Source organism: Urocitellus parryii, chromosome X (assembly GCF_045843805.1).
Source record: "Urocitellus parryii isolate mUroPar1 chromosome X, mUroPar1.hap1, whole genome shotgun sequence".
Lineage (NCBI taxonomy): Eukaryota > Metazoa > Chordata > Mammalia > Rodentia > Sciuridae > Urocitellus > Urocitellus parryii.
The window spans coordinates 120,184,266-120,205,218 of NC_135547.1; the positions used below are offsets into that span (position 1 = coordinate 120,184,266).

The 20,953-nt window shown below is 37.9% G+C and overlaps 1 protein-coding gene across 2 annotated transcripts in view; it reads right to left on the bottom strand.

The window, feature by feature from the left end:
• Positions 1–20,953, bottom strand: part of Txlng (taxilin gamma) — a 52,643-nt gene that overhangs the window by 20,005 nt on the left and 11,685 nt on the right. For both annotated transcript variants that reach the window (XM_026396712.2, XM_077793589.1), the window contains exons 2-3: positions 9,164–9,470; positions 5,871–5,962 (exon numbers count right to left, since the gene is read on the bottom strand). In XM_026396712.2, the coding sequence (XP_026252497.2) occupies positions 5,871–5,962; positions 9,164–9,470 (399 nt within the window). The remainder of the gene's footprint in view (positions 1–5,870; positions 5,963–9,163; positions 9,471–20,953) is intronic.

Below are 20,953 nucleotides of genomic sequence, written 5' to 3' on the forward strand. Positions count from 1 at the left end.
GGCACAGTGGCACATACCTGTAATACCAGCAACTCTATAGAGGCTGAGGCAGGAGGATTGCAAGTCTTTTTTAAAAATTTTATTTCAGGGCAGGTAAGTTGGCCAGGCTGGCTTGGAACTTGCAATGTTTCTGCCTTAACCTCCTGAGTAGCCGGAATGACAGATGTGCAGCACCACACCATGTTATCTCTTTATTCTTTTATTTTTTTTAAAAAAGCTGATGTTTTAGGAACCAACACTGAGTTATTCTTCTAAAAGAATACCCACAGACTATTGTACTGAAATGATCATCAGAATTTAGAACTCGATAAAAGTAGCACTCTATGAGCGAGAAGAATTGCTGCAATTTTAGGTTTGAGGCAAATGAATCTATTTCAAGGTTAAATCAACACTAGCAGATAAGATGGCAGCCTCACTGACCTTTCTGTACAGCTTTTACTGAAGAAGGAAATGATGCTGAGTCACAATTTCAAGGGCAAGAGTGCCATCTTGTGGTCTATCAAAACATCTAGCATCTTCACCAGCATTAAGCTTATGGATATTAAAAACAACCTTGCTGAAATTTCTGTAGGAAAATCACTGCTCTTGAATAATAAAGGTGAAAAGTCATCTTCTCATGGACTGTGAGTGGCAGTGCAGGTTCAGCTCACAGTGCCTACAACGGCCCCTGGGTATGTAGCTCCCCAGCCCACCCTGAAAATGACACCCCAATCCTAAATACTATGTTATATTCCTTTGCTTCCTTTTTTTGTGGGGGGGGGATACTGGGGATTGAACTTAGGGGTACTCGACTACTGAGCCACATCCCCAGTCCTTTTTTTGTATGTTATTTAGAGACAGGGTCTCACTGAGTTGCTTAGCACGCAAAATTGCTGAGGGTGTCTTTGAACTCACAATTCTCCTATCTCAGCCTCCCAAGCACTGGGATTTACAGGCGTGTGCCATAGCACCGAGCTCCTTTGCTTCCCTTTTTAATGTTACTTCATTTTATCATATATACTACTAAAAAATATCTTTTTTGGTTTTAGTTGTTTTGACTTTGTGGTGACTAGTAGAACTGAGGAACTGAATTTTATCATTCTTAATTTGTATTAAAGTTAAGTAGTGGGGCTGGGGATGTGGCTCAAGCAGTAGCGCACTCGCCTGGCATGCGTGCAGCCCGGGTTCGATCCTCAGCACCACATAAAAACAAAGATGTTGTGTCCGCCGAAAACTAAAAAATAAATATTAAAATTCTCTCTCTCTCACTCTGTCTAAAAAAATAAAAAATAAAGTTAAGTAGTCACACATGGCCAATGGTGACTGTCTTAGCACATGTCTCAACTACTTCTAAAACAGGTCCATATTGTTGGCATGTAGCTATAGACAGGGAATTAGCAAATTTTTTTACAAAGGGCCACAAAGCAAATATTTAAGGCAGGCCATATATTAAACACTTTAAAAATGCAAAATCAAGCCAGGCATAGTGGTGCACACCTATAATCCTAGTGGCCTGGGAGGCTAAGACAGGAAGATTGCAAGTTCAAAGCCAGCCTCAGCAATTTAGCAAGGCCCTAAGCAATTCAGCAAAACCCTATCTCAAAACATAAAACCAGACGGGGATGTAGTTCAGTGATGGTTCAACACCCCTGGGTTCAACCTCCGATATCCCCCCCAAATGTAAAACCATTCTTAACTTGTGGGTAGTGTAAAAACAGGCATTAGGCTGGATTTGGCCCACAGGTTGTAAAAACTCCACTTTTAGCTCATGGAAGAGCTCTTCCTAGAATGCACAAGGCCCTAGGTTCAATCCCCAGCACCACCACACACATACACACAAAAAGTCACCCCCCTCCCACCAGCACACACTTCATTACTTCATCGATCCTTCCTCTAATCAATGGGCATTAGTACTGTGTTCAGGTTTCGTTATCAGTCACAGCAGTATGAACACTCTCAGATGTGTTTCCTCATATACACATGCAGGAATTTCTTTTGGGTGCAAAACGAGAAGCAGGGTTGCTAGGCAATGATTTCTAAATGTTTAGTTTCACATGACATCACCAAATTATTTTCCAGAATGGCTGACAAATTTATATTCCCCCAAGCAATATGTAAGATATCATGCATATCTCTACATCCTATCCAAATCATAGTACCATCAGATTTTTAATTTATGCCACTACAATAAACATAAACTGGCATCTCATTGTGATCTTGATCTGCATCTCCCTGGATCACTATAGAAGGTAAAACATTTCTTCATGTTTATGTGACTTTAAGTTATCTATGCATCTTTGTTTTTCCACTTTTATAAAATGCCTCTTTCATATCATCTGGGTTATTTGTAGTTATCCTTTTGGGTATTCTTGATACTAAGTCTTCTGCTGGTATTATATTTATTGGAGATATGTTATCCTCACTTTGGAACTTCTTTGTTAGGTGTCTTCTGATGAGAAGTCTTAATTTCAATAAAGCCAATTTGTGCAATCTTTTCTCTGACAGTACTTTCCATGTAGTGAGGAATCATTTCTTTACCTAAGACTGGGAAAATATTTACCTACTAATAAATCTAAATAATATCTAAACTTTTAAAACCTTACTTTTAACATTTAAAATTGGAAATTGTAATATAGTACATAAGGAACCACTTTCATTTCCCCATAAGGATAATGCCTTTTAACTTTCCATTAACATCATAAGGATCCCCGCTACTCAGGGGGCTAAGGAAGGAAGATCACAAGTTCAAAGACACCCTCAACAATTTAGTGAGACCCCGTCTTGAAATTAAAAAGGGTTGGTTCAACCCCTACTACTGCCAATAAACAAAACAAAACAAACAAAAACCAGTTAGGGATAACAAGATTCCCCCAAAATGCATTTGCTGATCCCATGAAATGCTCTCCAAAATCCCAAATGGAAGATCACCTGAGCCCAGGAATTCAAAACAAGCCCCAGTCACATAGCAATACACCATCAGGAAAAAAATCCTCCAATGGAACTACTAAGATGAATTCAAAATTTGCAGAAAGTAAAGGACCAAGAATAGCCAAAATACTCTGACTAAAAGAATAACAAAATGATATACCTACCCAATTTCATTTATTATTACACTATATTAATCTATATAAACTGTTGAATATAAAAGAATAGCATTACAAAGTACTTAGGGATCAAGTTAATGGTATCCACACTTAAAAGCAAAATAATGAGATTTCTGGAGCCCATGAAATCTGGTGAACATGGTTGGTCACCAGGTCCCCCCAATGGACTATCCCAATTATAGGGCAAAAACTCCATTTTAGTTGCTCCACAGAACAATTCTATGCACCAGTGTAATGAGCAGTGATGATACAAGATGACTTCATCACCAAAGGACAGGGATAGTCATGGCAAATGGGAAACTGTTGGAATAATCCTTGAGAAAAGGCTAATCCCTTAAGTGGTCTCACTACTATGTAACATGTACACTCTACCTTTTAAATGAAGTGTTTTAAAAAATAAAGCTTTAGGGTTTTTCTGAAAATGGCACATATTCATCTTTCATACGTTCAGTACAAACCTACGAGAAAGAGAGATTACTCACTAGGCAAGTCTTCAATGTGCCACATCCTAAAATGAATGCAGCAATTAATACCAGTGCTTAACAATAACCACATGCGCACAAATGATGACAACAGCTGAGCCGGTGGTGCATGCCTGTAATCTTACTGGCTTGGGAGGCTGAGGCAGGAAGATCATAAGTTCAAAGCCAGCCTCAGTAAAAGCAAGGCACTAAGCAACTCAGTGAGACCCTGTCTCTAAATAAAATACAAAAAAGGGCTGGGGATGGAGCTCAGGGGTCTGAGTGACCCTGAGTTCAATCCTTGGTACCTGCCCCCCTCCCCCAAAAAAAGGGGTGACAACAAAAGCCACACACAAAAACACCCTTGGACCAGGATCTTGCTACTTAAAAGTTATGAGTCAAGGTCTGGCAGCAACACGTCACCCTGGAGCTTGTTACAGTGCAGATTCTCAGGCCTGACCCAGACCTAGTGAATCAGAGTGTGTATTTTAATGAAAATCCCAATGATTTGTGTGCACTGAAGGTGGTAAGGCTATAGACATTCGTGTGCACTTGCAAAGAAATATCCCAGCCAAGCATGGTGGTGCATACCTGTAATCCCAGTGGCTCAGGAGGCTGAGGCAGGAGGATCATGAGTTCAAAGCCAGCCTCAGCAACTTATCAACTCAGTGAGAACTTGCCTCTAGTTAAAATATTTTTTTTAATGGCTGGGGGTGTGGCTCAGTGCTTAAGTGCCCCGGGGTTCAATCCCTCGTACTAAAAAGAAAAGAAATACCCTAGATGACTATCTGCTCTTTTTTCTCTGAATCCACTCATGGTTGTCTGCTATTCTCATGACACTGGGTCAAACAGCTACACTTCTATACTGCTTTTTCTGATTTTTATCCTTCTACCCATTTCTTTCTTTTGCCTTTTTTGTCTTTGTCTTTTTCTACCACTTCTTGCATGGTTCTTCTCATGTGAATGGTGATAATGGGGACTAGCTTCCACAGCAAATGGAAGCAATCCTTTCCTGAAGCCAGCAATCCACTACATTGTGTTTTCTGCCAACTTTGCAGGGTCACTTTCAATGATGCACAGGATTTCCTACTGCTCCAAATAGTAGAAGGTGCCAGACTACGGAATATCAGCCAAGCAGAGTAGGCCTGGACCACTCGGTAAACTAAGGAAAAGGAAGTCATTCTTTGAGTAATCAATAAACAGAATTCATTTCTTTAAGGTGGATGGGGGAATCTCATGAAAATTGAAGGGAGACCAGAATAGAGTAAAGGGACCAGGCGAGGGAGGAAGGAAGGAAAGGGGAAATATTGGGGAATGATGTTGGCCAAATCATATCATCATATGGTATGCATGTATGAATATATAACAACAAATCCCACCCTTATGTACAACTGTTATGTGTCAATAAAAAATTAATTTCTTTGAGCTGGTCATTGACAAAAAGTAATAATTTATAATATGGAATAGCTGCTAACAAGAGATTAAAATACATAAAAATATTTAATGATAATTCACCTAAATATTTCACAAAAGGCAACAATTTTACCATTTACATTCATTGTAAAAGTTTCCCACAACCCTTCTATCAAAGGACTCTATGCCTTTCCAATTCTTCAATTAAAATAGGATGGCAGGGTTTCCATATTGAGACTGCTTTCACAATTCCAAAATGATATTAATGCTAATTAAAACAACAAATGCAGAACAAACTCTTTGATGAGGTTGATTTCTTTGGAAGATGGAAAAATGAACAAGTGCTAAATAAATTCCTTGAGATATTCCTGAGGCCATTTCATCTAACCCACAATTTCAATCCAAATGGTTATAGCCTTTGTCTCTAGAATTCCCTTAGGAAAAGTTAAATACAGGAACCACTATACCCCCAACTTCAACACAGCAATGAAAAGGCTGACTTAGAACTCTTAAAACCGAGCTTTAAAAAATCTATGCCAGCTGGGTATGGTGACATACATAGGCCTGAAGTCCCAGTTCTGTGGGAAGCTGAGGCAAAACAATCACTTAAGCCCAGGAATTTGAGACCAGCCTAGGAAACAGTAATGAGACCCCCCCATCTCAACACAAACAAACAAACCAACCCCAGAAAATCTATGCCACAGCTCAGCACTATAATGTTCTCCATCTATTACCTGGCAAATTGAAATTAGGCAATCAACAAAAAGCCCCAAGAAATCCAATTCTCCCCTTCCATTTTAGAATAAAATATAATTTAAAGCTAAAGCAAAATTATAGTTTAAAAATCGATATTATCAAGGCATACATTTTGCTGTATTTCATATGGCCCTCACATCCTTGATTTAATACTCACAAGATCAGCATATTTCTTACAGAGAGCTGCCAGCTTCTCCTCTGGGGTTGAAAGGGTGTTTAGGGCTTGCATCAGTAATAAAACTTCTTTTCCTGATAATTAACAAGATAAGAAATAAGTCCCAGAAGAAGATGATGATTGAATCTAACCAGCTAATTCTACTAACACTTGCCACGTTTTCATATTGAAAATAAAGTAACATATCTACAACTGGAAATAAGCTTAATTAAGAAAATTATATTGGGGACTAGGGGTGTGGCTCAGTGGTTAAGCAATTGCCCAGCAAGCACGATACACTGGGTTTAAACCCTGGTACCAACAAAAAAAAGAAAGAAAGAAAGAAAGAAAAGCTATTTTTAAATTCTGGATTAGCAGGCTACCATCCACACCCCAAATTTCTTCACTCACTCATTAACACTGCTATTTCTAAGAATACTTATTGAAAATTCCCTTGCCTACCACTGATGTCCAAGTTAAGACAAAGGGCAAATTACAAAGGGCACAGAATATTTTTAAAAGCTTCCTCCTAACCAAGTACAACTACAGAAACAAGTTCAAAGGGAGTTTCAGTTGGTACTATGCCTTGTCTATCCAAAATGTATACAATCACTGGTGACCATATTTTTTCCTGTGAGCAATTAAATAACTTATCTTCTAGTGATGTACTAAGCATATTCCTTGTGTTAGCCAAGGTCAGTACAAATAAAAGCACAAGATAGCTCTTCCCTTGGGACAAAGAGCTTAACAAGAGTATTTTAATGACTTTGGCAGGGAGAGGCAGTTAGCTGAGACAGGAGGGGACAAGTGGTGTCTCAGAAGAGATCAGGCATGTTCAGGGTAGTATGGACACAGAAAAATGGTGCTTCAAGATAAGTAATAACATAGTGAGACCCTGTCTCCAAACAAAAAATGGGCTGGGGATGTAGATCAGCGGTACACATTCATGGGTTCGATCCCCAGGACTGAGAAAGAAAGAACAAACAAACTAACTTTGGCATCTAGTATGGGGGAAAAGCAGGCTGATTTCAAGAAAGAATACTTCTGGGCTGGGGTATACATCAGTGGTATAGCACTGAACTACCATGCAGAAGTCCAGGTTTAATCCTCAGCTTCACAAAAAAATAAATAAATAAAGGGAAAGGAGGGGTTAGGGTTGTGGCTCAGAAGTAGAGTGCGTGAGGCGCTGGGTTGGATCCTCAGCACCACATAAAAATAAAATAAAGGTATCGTGTCCACTTACAACTAAAAAATAAATGTAAAAAAAAAAAAAAGAACGAATGAAAGGAAAAGGAAAAAAAGAATATTTTTCAGACCAGGGGTGCTGGCAAGGGCTTCTGATCCCAGCTAATCAGGAAGATGAGGTGGGAGGATTCCCTGAGCCCATTGAGGCAATAAAACATGACTATTGAGTATGATCAGAAATAATCATAATGTCACTTATACTATTATGAAGAATTGAAAATTCCATCTTTTTTAGATAAGTTGTATACCATAAAATTCATTTTGTTTGTTTATTTATTTATTTTTAGAGATGAGATCTGTAAAGTTCCAGGATAGCCTTGAACTCCCAGGCTTAAGCGATCCTCCTGCCTCAGCCTCCAGATTAGCTGGAACTATAGGCTCTTGCCACAGTGCCCAGGTACAATTCACTTTTTAGGTATACAATTTAGTATATTCACAAGGTTGTATAACCATCTCCACTATCTTAACTCCAGAACACTTTCATTACCTTAAAAAGAAACTTACACCTATTAGCAGTCACTCCTCATTCCTCTATCCTCCCCAGCTCTGGCAATCACAAATCTATTTCCCTGTCTCCATGGATTTGTCAATTCTGGACATTACATATAAAATGGAGTTACACAATTGTGGAATTTTTTGTGTGTGTCTGACTTACTTCACTTTACAAAATGTTTTTAAGTTCATTCGTGTAGTATGATGTATCAATGCTTCGTTCATTTTTATGGCTGAGTAATATTCCATAATGCAGACAGACCACATTTTGTTTATCTGTTTATTATTTGATATTTATTATTTATATATTTATTATTCCCACTTCTTGGCTGTTATGAATAATGTTGCTCTGAACATTTGTATAAAAGCTTGTATGCACGTTTTCAGTCCTCTTGGCTACATATCTAGATGCAGAATTGCTTGGTTATGATTACATTATCTGGAACTCTTACATGCTTTTACACATGTAATTAGGGCTATCAATTTAAGAAATTATGTCTTGCTTGTAAGGAATTAAAATTATTTTCATATTCCTGCCAAACAAAGTGGCACAAGCCTATAATCCCAGCAACTCGGTAGTCTGAGGTAGGAGGATTCCAAGTTCGAGGCAAGACTTAGCAACTTAGCAAGACCCTTTGAGACTCTGTCTCAAAATAAAAAAATAAAAAAGGACAAGGGATATAGGTCAGAGGCAAAGTACTCCTGGGTTCAAACAACAAGAATAACTGAGGGACAACCAATAAGACTAAAATAAAATAGTTTTTCAAATTTCCTTCATGAGATTTAGCCTGTCACATTCTTGATCTAAACTGCAAGCTACATAGCAAAGGAGAGAAAATATACCCTGAAAGCTAGTCGACCCGCTTTCTGAACTACAGATAACATTATGTTGTCTACCCGCTTTCTGAACTACAGATAACATTATGTTGTCTCTTGAGTTTTGTTCCTTATCTTTAAAGAAACTGATCAAATAAATACATATTTTTGGTCAGACTACATTAAAGATGTAACAAGTCAAGTCAAATACCACTTCAGTCAAGGTGGCCCCTAATTTTTTCAAGAAAACTCTTTTTTTGTTGTTGTTGTTGTTGTAGATGGACACAATACCTTCATTTTATTTATTTATTTTTATGTGGTGCTGAGGATGGAACCCAGTGCCTCACATGTGCTAGGCCAGCACTCTACCACCGAGCTACAACTGCAACCCCAAAAAGTGAACTCTTGATTTTTTTTAATATTTTTTTTAGTTGTAGTTGGAAACAATACCTTTATTTATTTATTTTTATGTGGTGCTGAGGATCAAACTTGCTCATGCTAGGTGAGCACCACAACCCCAGCCTGAACTCTTTTGATTTTTTTAGAGAGAAATAACTACACTTCCTCCTCTGCTATTTTTGCCTCCTAAACATAACTGCAGCAGACATGCAGACTAACCTCACCAGTAGGTATATTAGCTAAACACCTCCAAACAGGTCAAGTTCATGGCCACTGTGCTGCAGAAAATATGAGTAAAATGAGCAATATGTGAAAATGTGCAACCACTGAGCAGAGATTATTACCTAAGGTTTTTTCTTTGTTCCTGGTGCACTCTGAATCTTGCTGACCATCAGGGGGATCTGTTCGAGCTTCTCGTCCAGGAATTTCCTCTCTTGACTCCTGGGCCCGGTAGGCTGAGCTCACCAAATTCCTGTTCTTTGTTATAAAATCACTGCTACCTTCATCCTCTTCCAGTGAATGCTTGTTACTTGTGCCACCACATTTGGAGTCTTGATGTTGAAGAATATCATTTGATTGAGAGTTACACAACATATCAGCTTTCACCCCTAGCCCACAAATTCCAGTTTCTTCCATTGTGCTAATTTCAAACTAGAGGAAAGTGGACGGAGAAAAAAAAAAGATGGAAAAAGTTAAATTAAATGCAATCCATATTTATAACCAATGACAGATACATCATAGCTTGACAGCTTTTTTTTCTTAGTGGTTTGTAAAATCAAAGTAAATTAGCACTTTCTAAGTTTCACTGAGATAAATTACAAGTTAAAAAAGGCCAGTTGTGGTGATACACAACTGTTATCCCAATGACTCAGGAGACTGAGACAGAAGAATCACAAGTTCAAGGCCAACCTTAGCAACTTAATGAGACCCTCAGTAACATGGTGAGACTCTGCTTCAAAATAAAAAAATAAAAAAGACTGGGCTAGGGTTGTGACTCAGTGCTAAGAGCGCTTGCCTAGAATGTGTGAGGCACTGGGATTGATTCTCAGCACTGCATATAAATAAATAAATAAAAATAAAGGTTCATTGGGCTGGGGTTGTAGCTCAGTGGTACAGTGCTTCCCTTGCATGCATGAGGCCCTGGGTTTAATCCTCAGCAACATATAAAAAAATAAAAATAAAGATATTGTGTCCATCTACAACTAAAATAAAAATATTTTTTTAAAAATTAAGGCTCATCCATAACTAAAAAATATTTTTTTAAAAGGACTGAGGATGTATCTCAGTAGTTAAGAGTCCCTGAGCTCAATCCTGAATATAAAAAATATTTAAAAAGGGATGGGGGTGTATAGCTAAGTGATAAAGTGCATGTGTAGCATGTCTTGGTTTGGATCCCTGAACCCAGATTAAATTAAACAAAATAATAAAGTTAAAACAAATCACACAACTAAGTTGTACCAAAAGAGGTTTAAAAAATACCATTTGGTTATAAATCTTTAGTTATTTCACTATAAAAAGTCATTTAAAAATAACCAGAACACCTTAACAGAAGTGAAATTGTCTCCAAGTCAATGAACATTAATTATTCTGGTCTTATCCTTAAGACAGGATGGCAGAGATAACTAGCTAACTATCCACCAAAAGTTAGCTCCTATACCATCCTCTGGAGCTGCCACTGTGGGACACATACCAGCCACTCACATTCTAGATGGGGCTCCCGTGTGAAGCTCTCACTGAGAGAATGTGAACAAAGGTAATGACTGTCACTTCTGCAACCAGACTTTCATTCTCAAAAGCACATATTCTTTCCCTACCATCCCTCCTTCCCTTCTCTGGATGAATGCAGGTCTCCAACATGGTACAGGATGGCAGAGCCAAAAAATGAAAGCAGTGTGGACCCCTAAATCCCACACAGGAAAGTCAATCTCCCTGCAAAGAAAACCCACAACTGGACTAATAGGTGAACAAGTAATAAACTTCTCTCATGTTAAGCCATAGGAAAAAAACTGGGGGGGGGGGGTGCCAGGGATTGAACCCAGGGGCCCACAACCACTAAGCCACATTGCCAGCCTTTTTGGAGACAGATTCTCGCTAGGTTGCTTAGGACTCCACATTGCTGAGGCTGGCTTTGAACTTGTGATCCTCCTGCCTCAGCCTCCTGAGTTGCTGGGATTACAGTTGTGCACCACTGTGCCTGGCCAGCCATAGAATTTTTGAGGCTGGTTGGGTGTGGTGCTGTGCACCTATAATCCTAGTTACTTGCAAGAGTAAGGCAGGAGCACTGCAAATTCAAAGACAGCCTAGGCAACTTAGTGAGACCCTGTCTTAAAATTAAAAAAAAAAAGGAGCTAGGTGTAGTAGTAGTGGCACACACCTGTAATCCCAGCAGCTCAAGAGGCTGAGACAGAAAAATCACAAGTTCAAGACTAACCCCAGCAATTTAGCCAGGCTGTAAGCCGCTTAGTGAGATCCTGTCTCAAAACAAAAAGGGCTGGGGATGTGACTCAGTGGTAGAGTACACTGGGTTTAAACCCCACTATTTGGGATTAAAAACTGAAAGAAGGAAAAAATTTTAGGGGGTATTTCAATCCTCTTTCCCTGCCCTAAATAATACATACACATAATATGTTAAGATATCTTTATTCCAGGGTTTTTTTTTCCTCTTTGAATCAGTTATTTTACCTTATTCTCTATTCTATCATATTGTCAACACTATTGGTTTATGTAGGCTTTCCCACTTGTTAGCACTCCTTGGTCATGTGATGTGGCACAAATGTAAATTTGGTACATTTCCTCCCTGAATGAGGGTTTCTTCTTTTCAGAATAATACCACTGAAGTAGTTGGTATCTAATATCCATCTCTTGCCAAAGCTGGACAAAAGTTATTTTCAACAATTAATGAGGGACTGGGGGGGATATAACTCAGCTGGTAGAATGCTTGCCTCACATGCACAAGGCCATGGGTTCAATGCCCAGCATCACAAATAAACAAAAATTAATGAGCTGGACTGGTGGTACACACCTGTAATCCAGCGGTTTAGGAGGTTGAGGCAGGAGGATCATGAGTTCGAGTTCAAAGCCAGCCTCAGCAATGGCGAGGTGCTAGGCAACTCGGTGAGACTGTCTCTAAGTAAAATACAAAATAGGGCTGGGGGTGTGACTCAGTGGTTGAGTGCCCCTGAGTTCAATCCCCGGTACCAAAAATAATAATAGTAATAATAATAATAATAATAGCAGCAGAGATTTGTTATTTCAAGTTGTAACATATCCAATTGAAGAACTAAAAATAATTTAAAGTATTAGAGTAGGAGGGGATAGAAAGAAGGGAGGGGTCAAAGAAACTAAAATCTTAACTTTCTTAGTTTGATGAATCAAGTTCTATGCTTTTGGAAGAACAAACTGGCACCGTCAACTGAAAAACTCTTAGGCAATATGAATACCTTCTAACCTATTTAACTTTACTCTCAGGATTCTACCCAAGTGTGTACATACGTGTGCCCAAAGGCCAACAATGTTTAAAGCAACACTATTCATAATGGCCCTAAGATGGAACCAACCCAAATTTCTATCAACAGAAAATGGATAAATTGCAATACATTCACACTATCCAGCAATGAGAATGAGATTCAGTAACACATGAGTCTCACAGACCTAAACTTGTGAGAAAGGTAACAAAAGAGTATGTTCTACAGAAAGCCACTTACATATAAAAATAGGCAGGGCCTTCTGGGTGCTTGGTAATATTCTATTTCTTTTTCTTTTCTTTTTTTTTTAAGTTGTCAATGGACCTTTATTTACTTATATGTGGTGCTAAGAATCGAACCCAGTGCCTCACACATGCTAGGCAAGCACTCCTCCACTGAACTACAACCCTGGCCCCCAATATTCGATTTCTTGATCTAGAGAGGAAACACACATATTCAGCTACTCACATTATGAAAACTTATTAAGAAGCCCAAATATTTTTCTGAATGTTTTTCTGAATGTATGAATTGCAATTTACACACTAGTCAAGAGTACTACTGCCTATTTTTTAACTGGGTTGTTATTTTGCTAATGAGTTGTGAAGAGTTCTTTATGTTACTAGTCTCTTATCAGACACAAGGTTGGCAAATATTTTTTCCCATTACTGATTTTCCATCCCCTCAGAGAAAAGGCACGATATATACGCCTATCTCAAAATGCCTTAAGATTTAATTAAAAGCTACTCTTGATATCAGATTAAAGGTATATAAAGTTAGTTACTATTATCATATGCAGAATAAATACAGCTTTAAAAGATTTGAGAAAGGCCCAAATGATATAACTCAAAATTATACCTGGTGGCACTTAGCATAAATATAAGGGGTTGGGGTTATACCTCAGCAGTAGAGCACTTGCCTCACACATGTGAGGCACTGGCTTTGATCCTCAGCACCATATAAAAAATAAATTAAATAAAGATATTGTGTCCATCTTTAAAAAAGGATATTAATCTGAACAGTGCACCAACATCACATTTCATGTTTTCTTCCTAACTTAATGTCACCATTTCCTGTTTATACTTAATATTTCTGTTTAGTTTTTCCAGACATTCCTTCTACCTCTGAACCCCTAACACACATGTTATGGAAAACACCACTATTATTATTCTATCATTAACGCAAACAGTATTCTTTCCCATGCAACTAATTTTGATGCAGTAGTATTGTGTGGTATTTTTTACATTTGCTAATGAAAGCCTTTGGCTCTATAAAAAAATCTTTGTTTTTGAATGAGCCCAATTCTAGCTGGGCTTGATTCAAACCGTAATGTACAAATATGTTTGAAATAGCAGGCCCCACCCAGGCATGGTGGTGCACACCTGTAATCATAGCAACTGTGAAGGCTGAGGCAGAAGAATCACAAGTTCAAGGCCAGCCTGGAAAACACACAAGACCCTGTCTCAAAATAAAAAAATAAAAAAGGGAAAGTGGTTCAGTGGTAAAGGACACTGCAGTTCAATTCCTAGTACCAAGAAAGAAAGAAAGAAGGAAGGAAGGAAGGAAGGAAGGAAGGAAGGAAGGAAGGAAGGAAGGAAGGAAGGAAGGAACGAACGAACGAACAAAGGAACGAAGGGGCTCCAATTTTTCTAATGCAAGGACTATTCATTTTTAATCTACTTGAGACCCTGTCCTGGGCTATTGGATATGAAGCAAATTTTTAGGCCAAAAACTTCATTAAATGTATTTAAATTAGAAATGATTTCTCAGCCCTCATCTCTTCAGAGAATTCTGTGTCATATGGCCAATAAAATTTCCTACTTTGTCCTCCCTCTCCAATACGCATTCTATATGCCTTTTCTTCAGGACAATCTCATGTGGACAACAGCAGTAGCAGCTAATGTTTGTGCAGCAAATACCACATACAGACAACCACTGTAAGCTTTTTCCTACATTAGCTAACGTAATTCTCAACGCCATGAAGTAGGTACTATTATGATCTCCACTTCACAAATAAACTATGGCAACATAAAGTGTACGGCCGAAGGTCACACTAAATTGTAGGGCAAAGATCTGAACCCTCACAATTTAAGCTTCCAAGTTCACACTCCTAACCACAACAATCTACTGCTTCATAACCACCCTTTGTCTACTTCTGTATAAACATCCTTGCCCTGGCCCAGCCATCTTATCAAAGTCTATTTAATAACAGGGAAAGATGCTTCCAAAATATGCATATAAGAATAAACACAATAGTATGTGTAATATATTTTATACACATACACAAGAAAAATGTTGGAAGGAAATATATCTAGATAATAATGGTTATCTTAAAATGGTATAATTTTATAGGTGGTACTTCCTTTTGCTTTGCTATATTTTCTAGTTTTATTAAAATTAATTTTTATTATGCCTACAATAAAAAAAATCCAAAAAGAAAATTACTTGCACTAATAACAAGCCACTTGAAAAGCACCATAGAACATATCATGTGTACATTTTATTGACAGTTAGTTCTAAGCATGTGGATAAAAATTAACCTTTTTCTCCTAGTACTGAGGATTGAACCCAGGGCCTCATGTATCCTAGGCCTCATATATCCTAGGCTTCATGTATCCTACCACTGATATATACCTGCAGTCCTTCTTATTTTTTATTTTGAGACAGGATCTCATGCTGCCGCCTTCCAACTTGTGTTCCTTCTGCTTCAGCTTCCCCAGTGGCTGGGATTACAGGCATATGCCACTGTGTTCAGCTCTGAAATTAACTTTTTATTATCATAAATTGATACCCAAATGCAATAAAGAATGGTAAGACCTACAACCTCCCCCAAATATGCAAAGGATATAAAGCAAGAATTCATAAAAATTAAACACAAACAACTTATAAACATGCCAAATTTTTCTCAAAATAAGAGAAATATCATTTTTCATATACCAAAAAAACTTGGGACAGTGTAGGCGAGGGTTTGGGACTCTCAAGCATTCCTGGTGGAAGGAAAAGTTGGCTTAACCACTTAAGGAGTCCAACAGGGGAGGGACTGTCTGGGAAAAGGCACAAGGGAATGTTCTGCGTCCTACAAGAGAATGTTCTATGTTCTACAAGGCAACATTGGGTAATGATCTACATCTTTATAGTGGTATAGGTTACAGAACTCCATGTATTTGTAAACCTCAGCATTCATACACTTAAAATGCTTCTGGGTGAAGGGACAGACAGATAGATAACTGAAAAAGTATAGTAAAACATCAATGGTAGGCCTGGGGATGTGGCTCAAGCAGTAGCGCGCTCGCCTGGCATGCGCGCGGCGCTGGGTTCAATCCTCAGCACCACATACAAATAAAGATGTTGTGTCTGCCAAAAACTAAAAAATAAATATTAAAAAATTCTCTCTCTCTCTCTCTCAAAAAAAAACAAAAAAAAATCAATGGTAGAATCTGGGTGGTGGCAAAATGGATAATTACTATGAGATTCTTTCAACTTTGCTGTATGTCTGAAATTTTTTCATAATAATATGTTGTGGGAAAATCATCAAGTCACATATGCTTTGACAAAATAAATTCACTTCTTATCAATTTTTCCTACAGATTAGCCAGTATACTTGTAAAAGGATATAAGGATATATATGCAGCATTATTTGTGGTAGCAAAAAATCAGAAGTACCCTAAATGTCAATTAATAATGGACTCAATGAGTAAATTGTGGTATATCCACCCAATGGAGTACTACAGCATCTGTTAAAAAAGAATGAAGCACTTGCATAATTACTGGTGTGTAAGGACAGGATGAAAAGGAAAAAAGAAAAGTACCACAGGCACCATATGCCATGATTTTTGGGGTAGGTGCTGGTGGTGAAGCTGTATGAATTTATGAGCAAAGAAGCACATAGAATCTCTTGCAGCGTACAAAGAGAAACATACTACTGGAGAGAAACTAAATGGGTGGTGGCCAGGAGCGGGAAGGACTTTCACAACATGCCTGACTTTACCTTTTAAGTTAGGTAATACAGGTTACCTTTACAAGAGCTTTTAAATTTTATTTACTTATTGTGTGGTACTGGGGATTAAATCCAGAATCTTGAACACATCTGGTAAGCAATTCTGCCCCAGAGCTGCATCCCCAGACCCTTAAAAAATTATTTTATATTTTATTTATTCATTTATTTATTTTTATGTAGTACTAAGGATTGAACCCAGTGCCTCACACATGCTAGGCAAGTGCTCTGCCACTGAGCTATAGCCCCAACCTCCCCTTTTCTTAATTTTTATTTTGAGACAGGGTCTTGTCAAGTTGCTAAGGAAGACTTGCCATCCTCCTGCCTCAGTCTTCCGAGTAGCTGGGATTATGGGCAAGCAACGCCACAGTCCCCAGCCAGTTTGGATTTATTATAGAAACCTTTTGTAGACAAAATCATGAAACAGAACTATCAATTTTTTGTTTGTCAAGTCTGTACTTGTCAGTAGCAGAAGTTTTAAAAACACTGAGAAAGACACCATTGCATTGTGTTTACTAGAGCCTTCAACACATCCCCAGCCCAGCTTCTACCTCTGATCAAAGGATACATTTCACAATCTTCCTTCCACTCTCTCAATACTTGGAGGTAAAATGACTCACTATCTTACCAAGAAATGCCTTCAAAATGGATAGTCACTAGTTTATCAACAATAAATTGTAGGAGCAAAGAGGAACTATCATGGAAACTTTTGCAAATAAACATAAAGAAGTATTCTATTCCTAGACTACTTATAATATCTTCTCAAAACTAAGATTGCATGGAAATAAAAAGACTACCGGAGACAGGTGTGGTGGCGCATGATATGTAATCCCAGCAGCTTGGGAAGCTGATGCTGGAGGATTGCAAGTTCAAGGCCAACCTCAGCAATTTAGCAATGCTCTAAGCAACTTAGCAAGACCCTGTATCAAAATAAAAAAAAATAAATAAATACATAAAAAGGTAAAAAGGGCTGGAAATGTGGGTTCAATCCCAGGTACCAAAAAAAAAAAAAAAAAAAAAAGCCTTGGAAAATGAAAGTCCAAAGTCTAACAGATCACTAATGCAGTTACAAAATAAATCTAAGAAATGAAATGTCTAAAAATATATGGCATGCTATATATACCAGTATACATTTAGAAAAAAATTGGGGAATTACTGTAGAATTTTTAGCAGTGATTAACTCTGGGAGATTTAAGGAGGCAAGACAGGCCTAATTTTGGGGTAGGAATGTCTTTAAATAATTTGAAGTAATTATTTAAAGGACTGACTCAGGGGCTTTTTTTAAATTTGTGTTTTAGGATAAACTAAATTATCTCTAAAAACTCCTCCAACCCTGTTTCAAGTAATTTACCATAACAGCTGTTAACAACTAACTGGGAAAGTAAAGACAAGAACATATGTGCAACCATATTTGCATGCCTGTTGTGGGCCAGAGAAGGCAGAACCAGACCAGGAAATAGGGAAAAATACCAAAAATACCCTATAATCCTCAGGTCTTATTATTGTTTTTTTTAAATATTTTTTAGTTGTCAATGGACCTTTATTCAATTAATTTATTTATTTATATGTGGTGCTGAGAATTGAACCCAATGTCTCACACATGCTGAGTGCTCTACCACTGAGCCACAACCCCAGCCCTTATTACTATTATTTTTAATATAAACCTCCCCCCAAACTCTTCCAGAACGTTGAAAGTTTTACAAACAATCCTATTAAGAAAATTACATTCTCATGTACTTAAATTAGAAAAATGTCTAGCTTTATATGTCATTTAGAAGTTTATATAATAAAGCTATTTTAATCTTACAAAGGATTATTCTAGACAGCAAAGTTTTCCCCACAGTTAATACTTTATCAATCATTAATCTCAAAATCTTTTTTAACCATTATAGACCAAAGTCTTTAAAATGCTTATTATGCATCCTTAAATAGTAGACTATTTTACTGTTAGGACAAAGGAATAAAATGAAATTAAAGGGTTTTTATTTTTAAAAGATAAAATGATACATTACTGTAAAGTAACATATAATTAGATTCTGGTGTACATGTTTCTACAATATGCCTATATTCTTTAAGATAAATTCTTCATGTCTTAAAATATGAACTCCCAAAGGTGAGATCTTATTTATTCTCAGTCATGAAATACTTGTCTGAGACATCCTAATTATATAGCACTGTTTTCAAAAGCAGACCGCACAGACCCATTCATGGGAATTTTCTACATCAAAAATGGTGACATTTCAAATTTGTATAGGAAATAAATGATTTGCAGTATCTACTAAAGCATAGGAGAGAGGAAAAAATGATACCCTATCTGACTCACCCCTCCAAAATGTATCAAGATTGAAACATGAAAATGAAAATCACAAAGAACTAGAAGTAATACTAAATAGACAGGCATGGTGGTACACACTGATAATTCCAGCTACTCAGGAGGCTGAGGCAGAAGGAAACATCCCAAGGTCGAGGGCAGTCTCAGCAACTTAGTGAGGCTCTCCCCTGTCTCAAAATTAAAAATAAAAAGGGCTAGGGATGTCACTCAGTAGTAAAGCACCCTTGGGTTCAATCCCCAGTACCTAAAAAAATAAATTAAAATTTTAAATGGGTTTGGGTATAGCTCAGTGGTAGAGTGCTTCCTAGCATGTGGGAGGCCCTGGGTTCAATCCCCAGTATTGCAAAAAAAAGAAAAAAGAAATAAATAAAATTTCCACAAACTTGGCATGGGAAGGGCCTCTCTAAGGAAAGCAAAATGTGAGGAAGTATAATGAGAAAAAAGAAAAGGAGAGGAAGATTGATGGTAAATAATAACTGAAAACTCCAGACTAGCCCAAATAGCACAAGAAGTCCTGACAAATGAGACAGAGACCCCATTTTCAAGGGTTTGTGAACAAGCAAGTCACAATTAAAGAACTAAAAATGCCTAATATAGAAAAACATTTTCAACCTTGCTCATAATGAAAACAATACAAATCAAAATGCAAATCAAATTAAGGTATCATCTTTTACCTACCAGATTTTAAAAGAAATTAAAATAAATAACAACCATAGCTGGGAGAAGTAGTGCACCCTGTGATCCCATCTACTGGAGAGGCAGGAGTATCACAAATTTGAGACAACCGTCACAGCTCTAAAGATGGCATTATCTTTGGGGAAAAGGTGGGCTGCCTATAAATTAGTTAGCTGGCTGGGCACAGTGGCACGTGACTATAATCCCACTAAGTTGCTCAGGGCCTCTAAATTGCTGAGGCTGACCTCCAACTTGCAATTCTCCAGTCTCAGCCTCCTGAGTCACTGGGATTACAGGCATGAACCACCACACCTTGCACAAGACTGAGGTGTTTTTTTTCAATTTTATTTATTTCTTTTTTAAGCTATTGATAGACCTTTATTTTTTTTTATTTATATGTGGTGCTGAGAATTGAACCCAGTGCCTCATACATTCAAGGCAAATGCTCTACCACTGAGCCACAACCCCAGCCCAAGACTTAAGTTTTGAGTGAAAGAAAAAAAGGAAAACAAAACCTAACATCACTAATTGCTATTTACAGATATTTTAAATACATTAATTTAGCCTTACAATTCCAAGATGGTGAGAATATGACCTTGCTATGTAGACAAAGATACTAGGGGCTGAACGCAGTGGCACACGCCTGTAATCCCAGTAGCTTGGGAAGCTGAGGCAGGAAGATCGCAAGTTCAAAGCCAGCCTCAGCAAAATCGAGTTGCCAAGCCACTAGATCAGACCCTGTCTCTAAATAAAATACAAAATAGGGCTGGGAATGTGGCTCAGTGGTTGAGTGCCCCTGAGTTCAATCTCCAGTACCACCCCCCGAAAAAAAAACTAGGTAGCAGAGTAGGAAATAAGAGGAAAAAGACATTGAGACCTATATTTATGGAGCCTTGCATGGAGACAGATGCTTCTACAGGGGATGTCCTAAAGAACCACATTTTAAAGTTAAAAACAAGTGTTGAATAGGTCCAAGAAAAATCAGCCTATTCTATAATAAAATAGCCTATGGAAGGAGAACACAGGGAAAAGCAGACCCCACTTCTGAAAAAACCTAGGGAGCATGGGGACCTGACAGTGGTTCTCAAAGTATTGTTGCTGGACTCTTCCAGGTATTCTTCAAGATCAAAAACTATTTTTATAATAATAATAAAATGTGGGCTGGGGTTGTGGCTCAGTGGCAAAGCACTTGCCTAGCCCACGAGAGGTACTGGGTTCGATCCTTAGCACCACATAAAAATAAATAAATAAAGCAAAGGTATTGTGTCCACCTACAACTAATAATAGAATAATAATAATAAATATCACTTGTATTTTTCAGTGTTGAGAATTGCACTGATGGTGCAAAAGTTGTAATGAGAAACCTGCCGGCTCCTTAGAACAAATCATGGTAGTGGCACTAAACTACAATAAAAGTACTGGTCTTCCCCACAACCATGTACTCACAGGGAGAAAAAGTCATTTTCACTTTAAAATGCCCATGATTAAGCCACATAAAAGTATTATGGATGATGGAGCACACCTATAATCCCAGCAACTCAGGACGCTGAGGCAAGAGGATCACAAGTTGGAGTCCAGCCTCAGCAATTTAGTGAAACCCTATCTCAAAATAAAAAACAAAAAGGACTGGGAATGTGGCTCAGTGCTCAAGTACCCCTGGGTTAAATCCCCA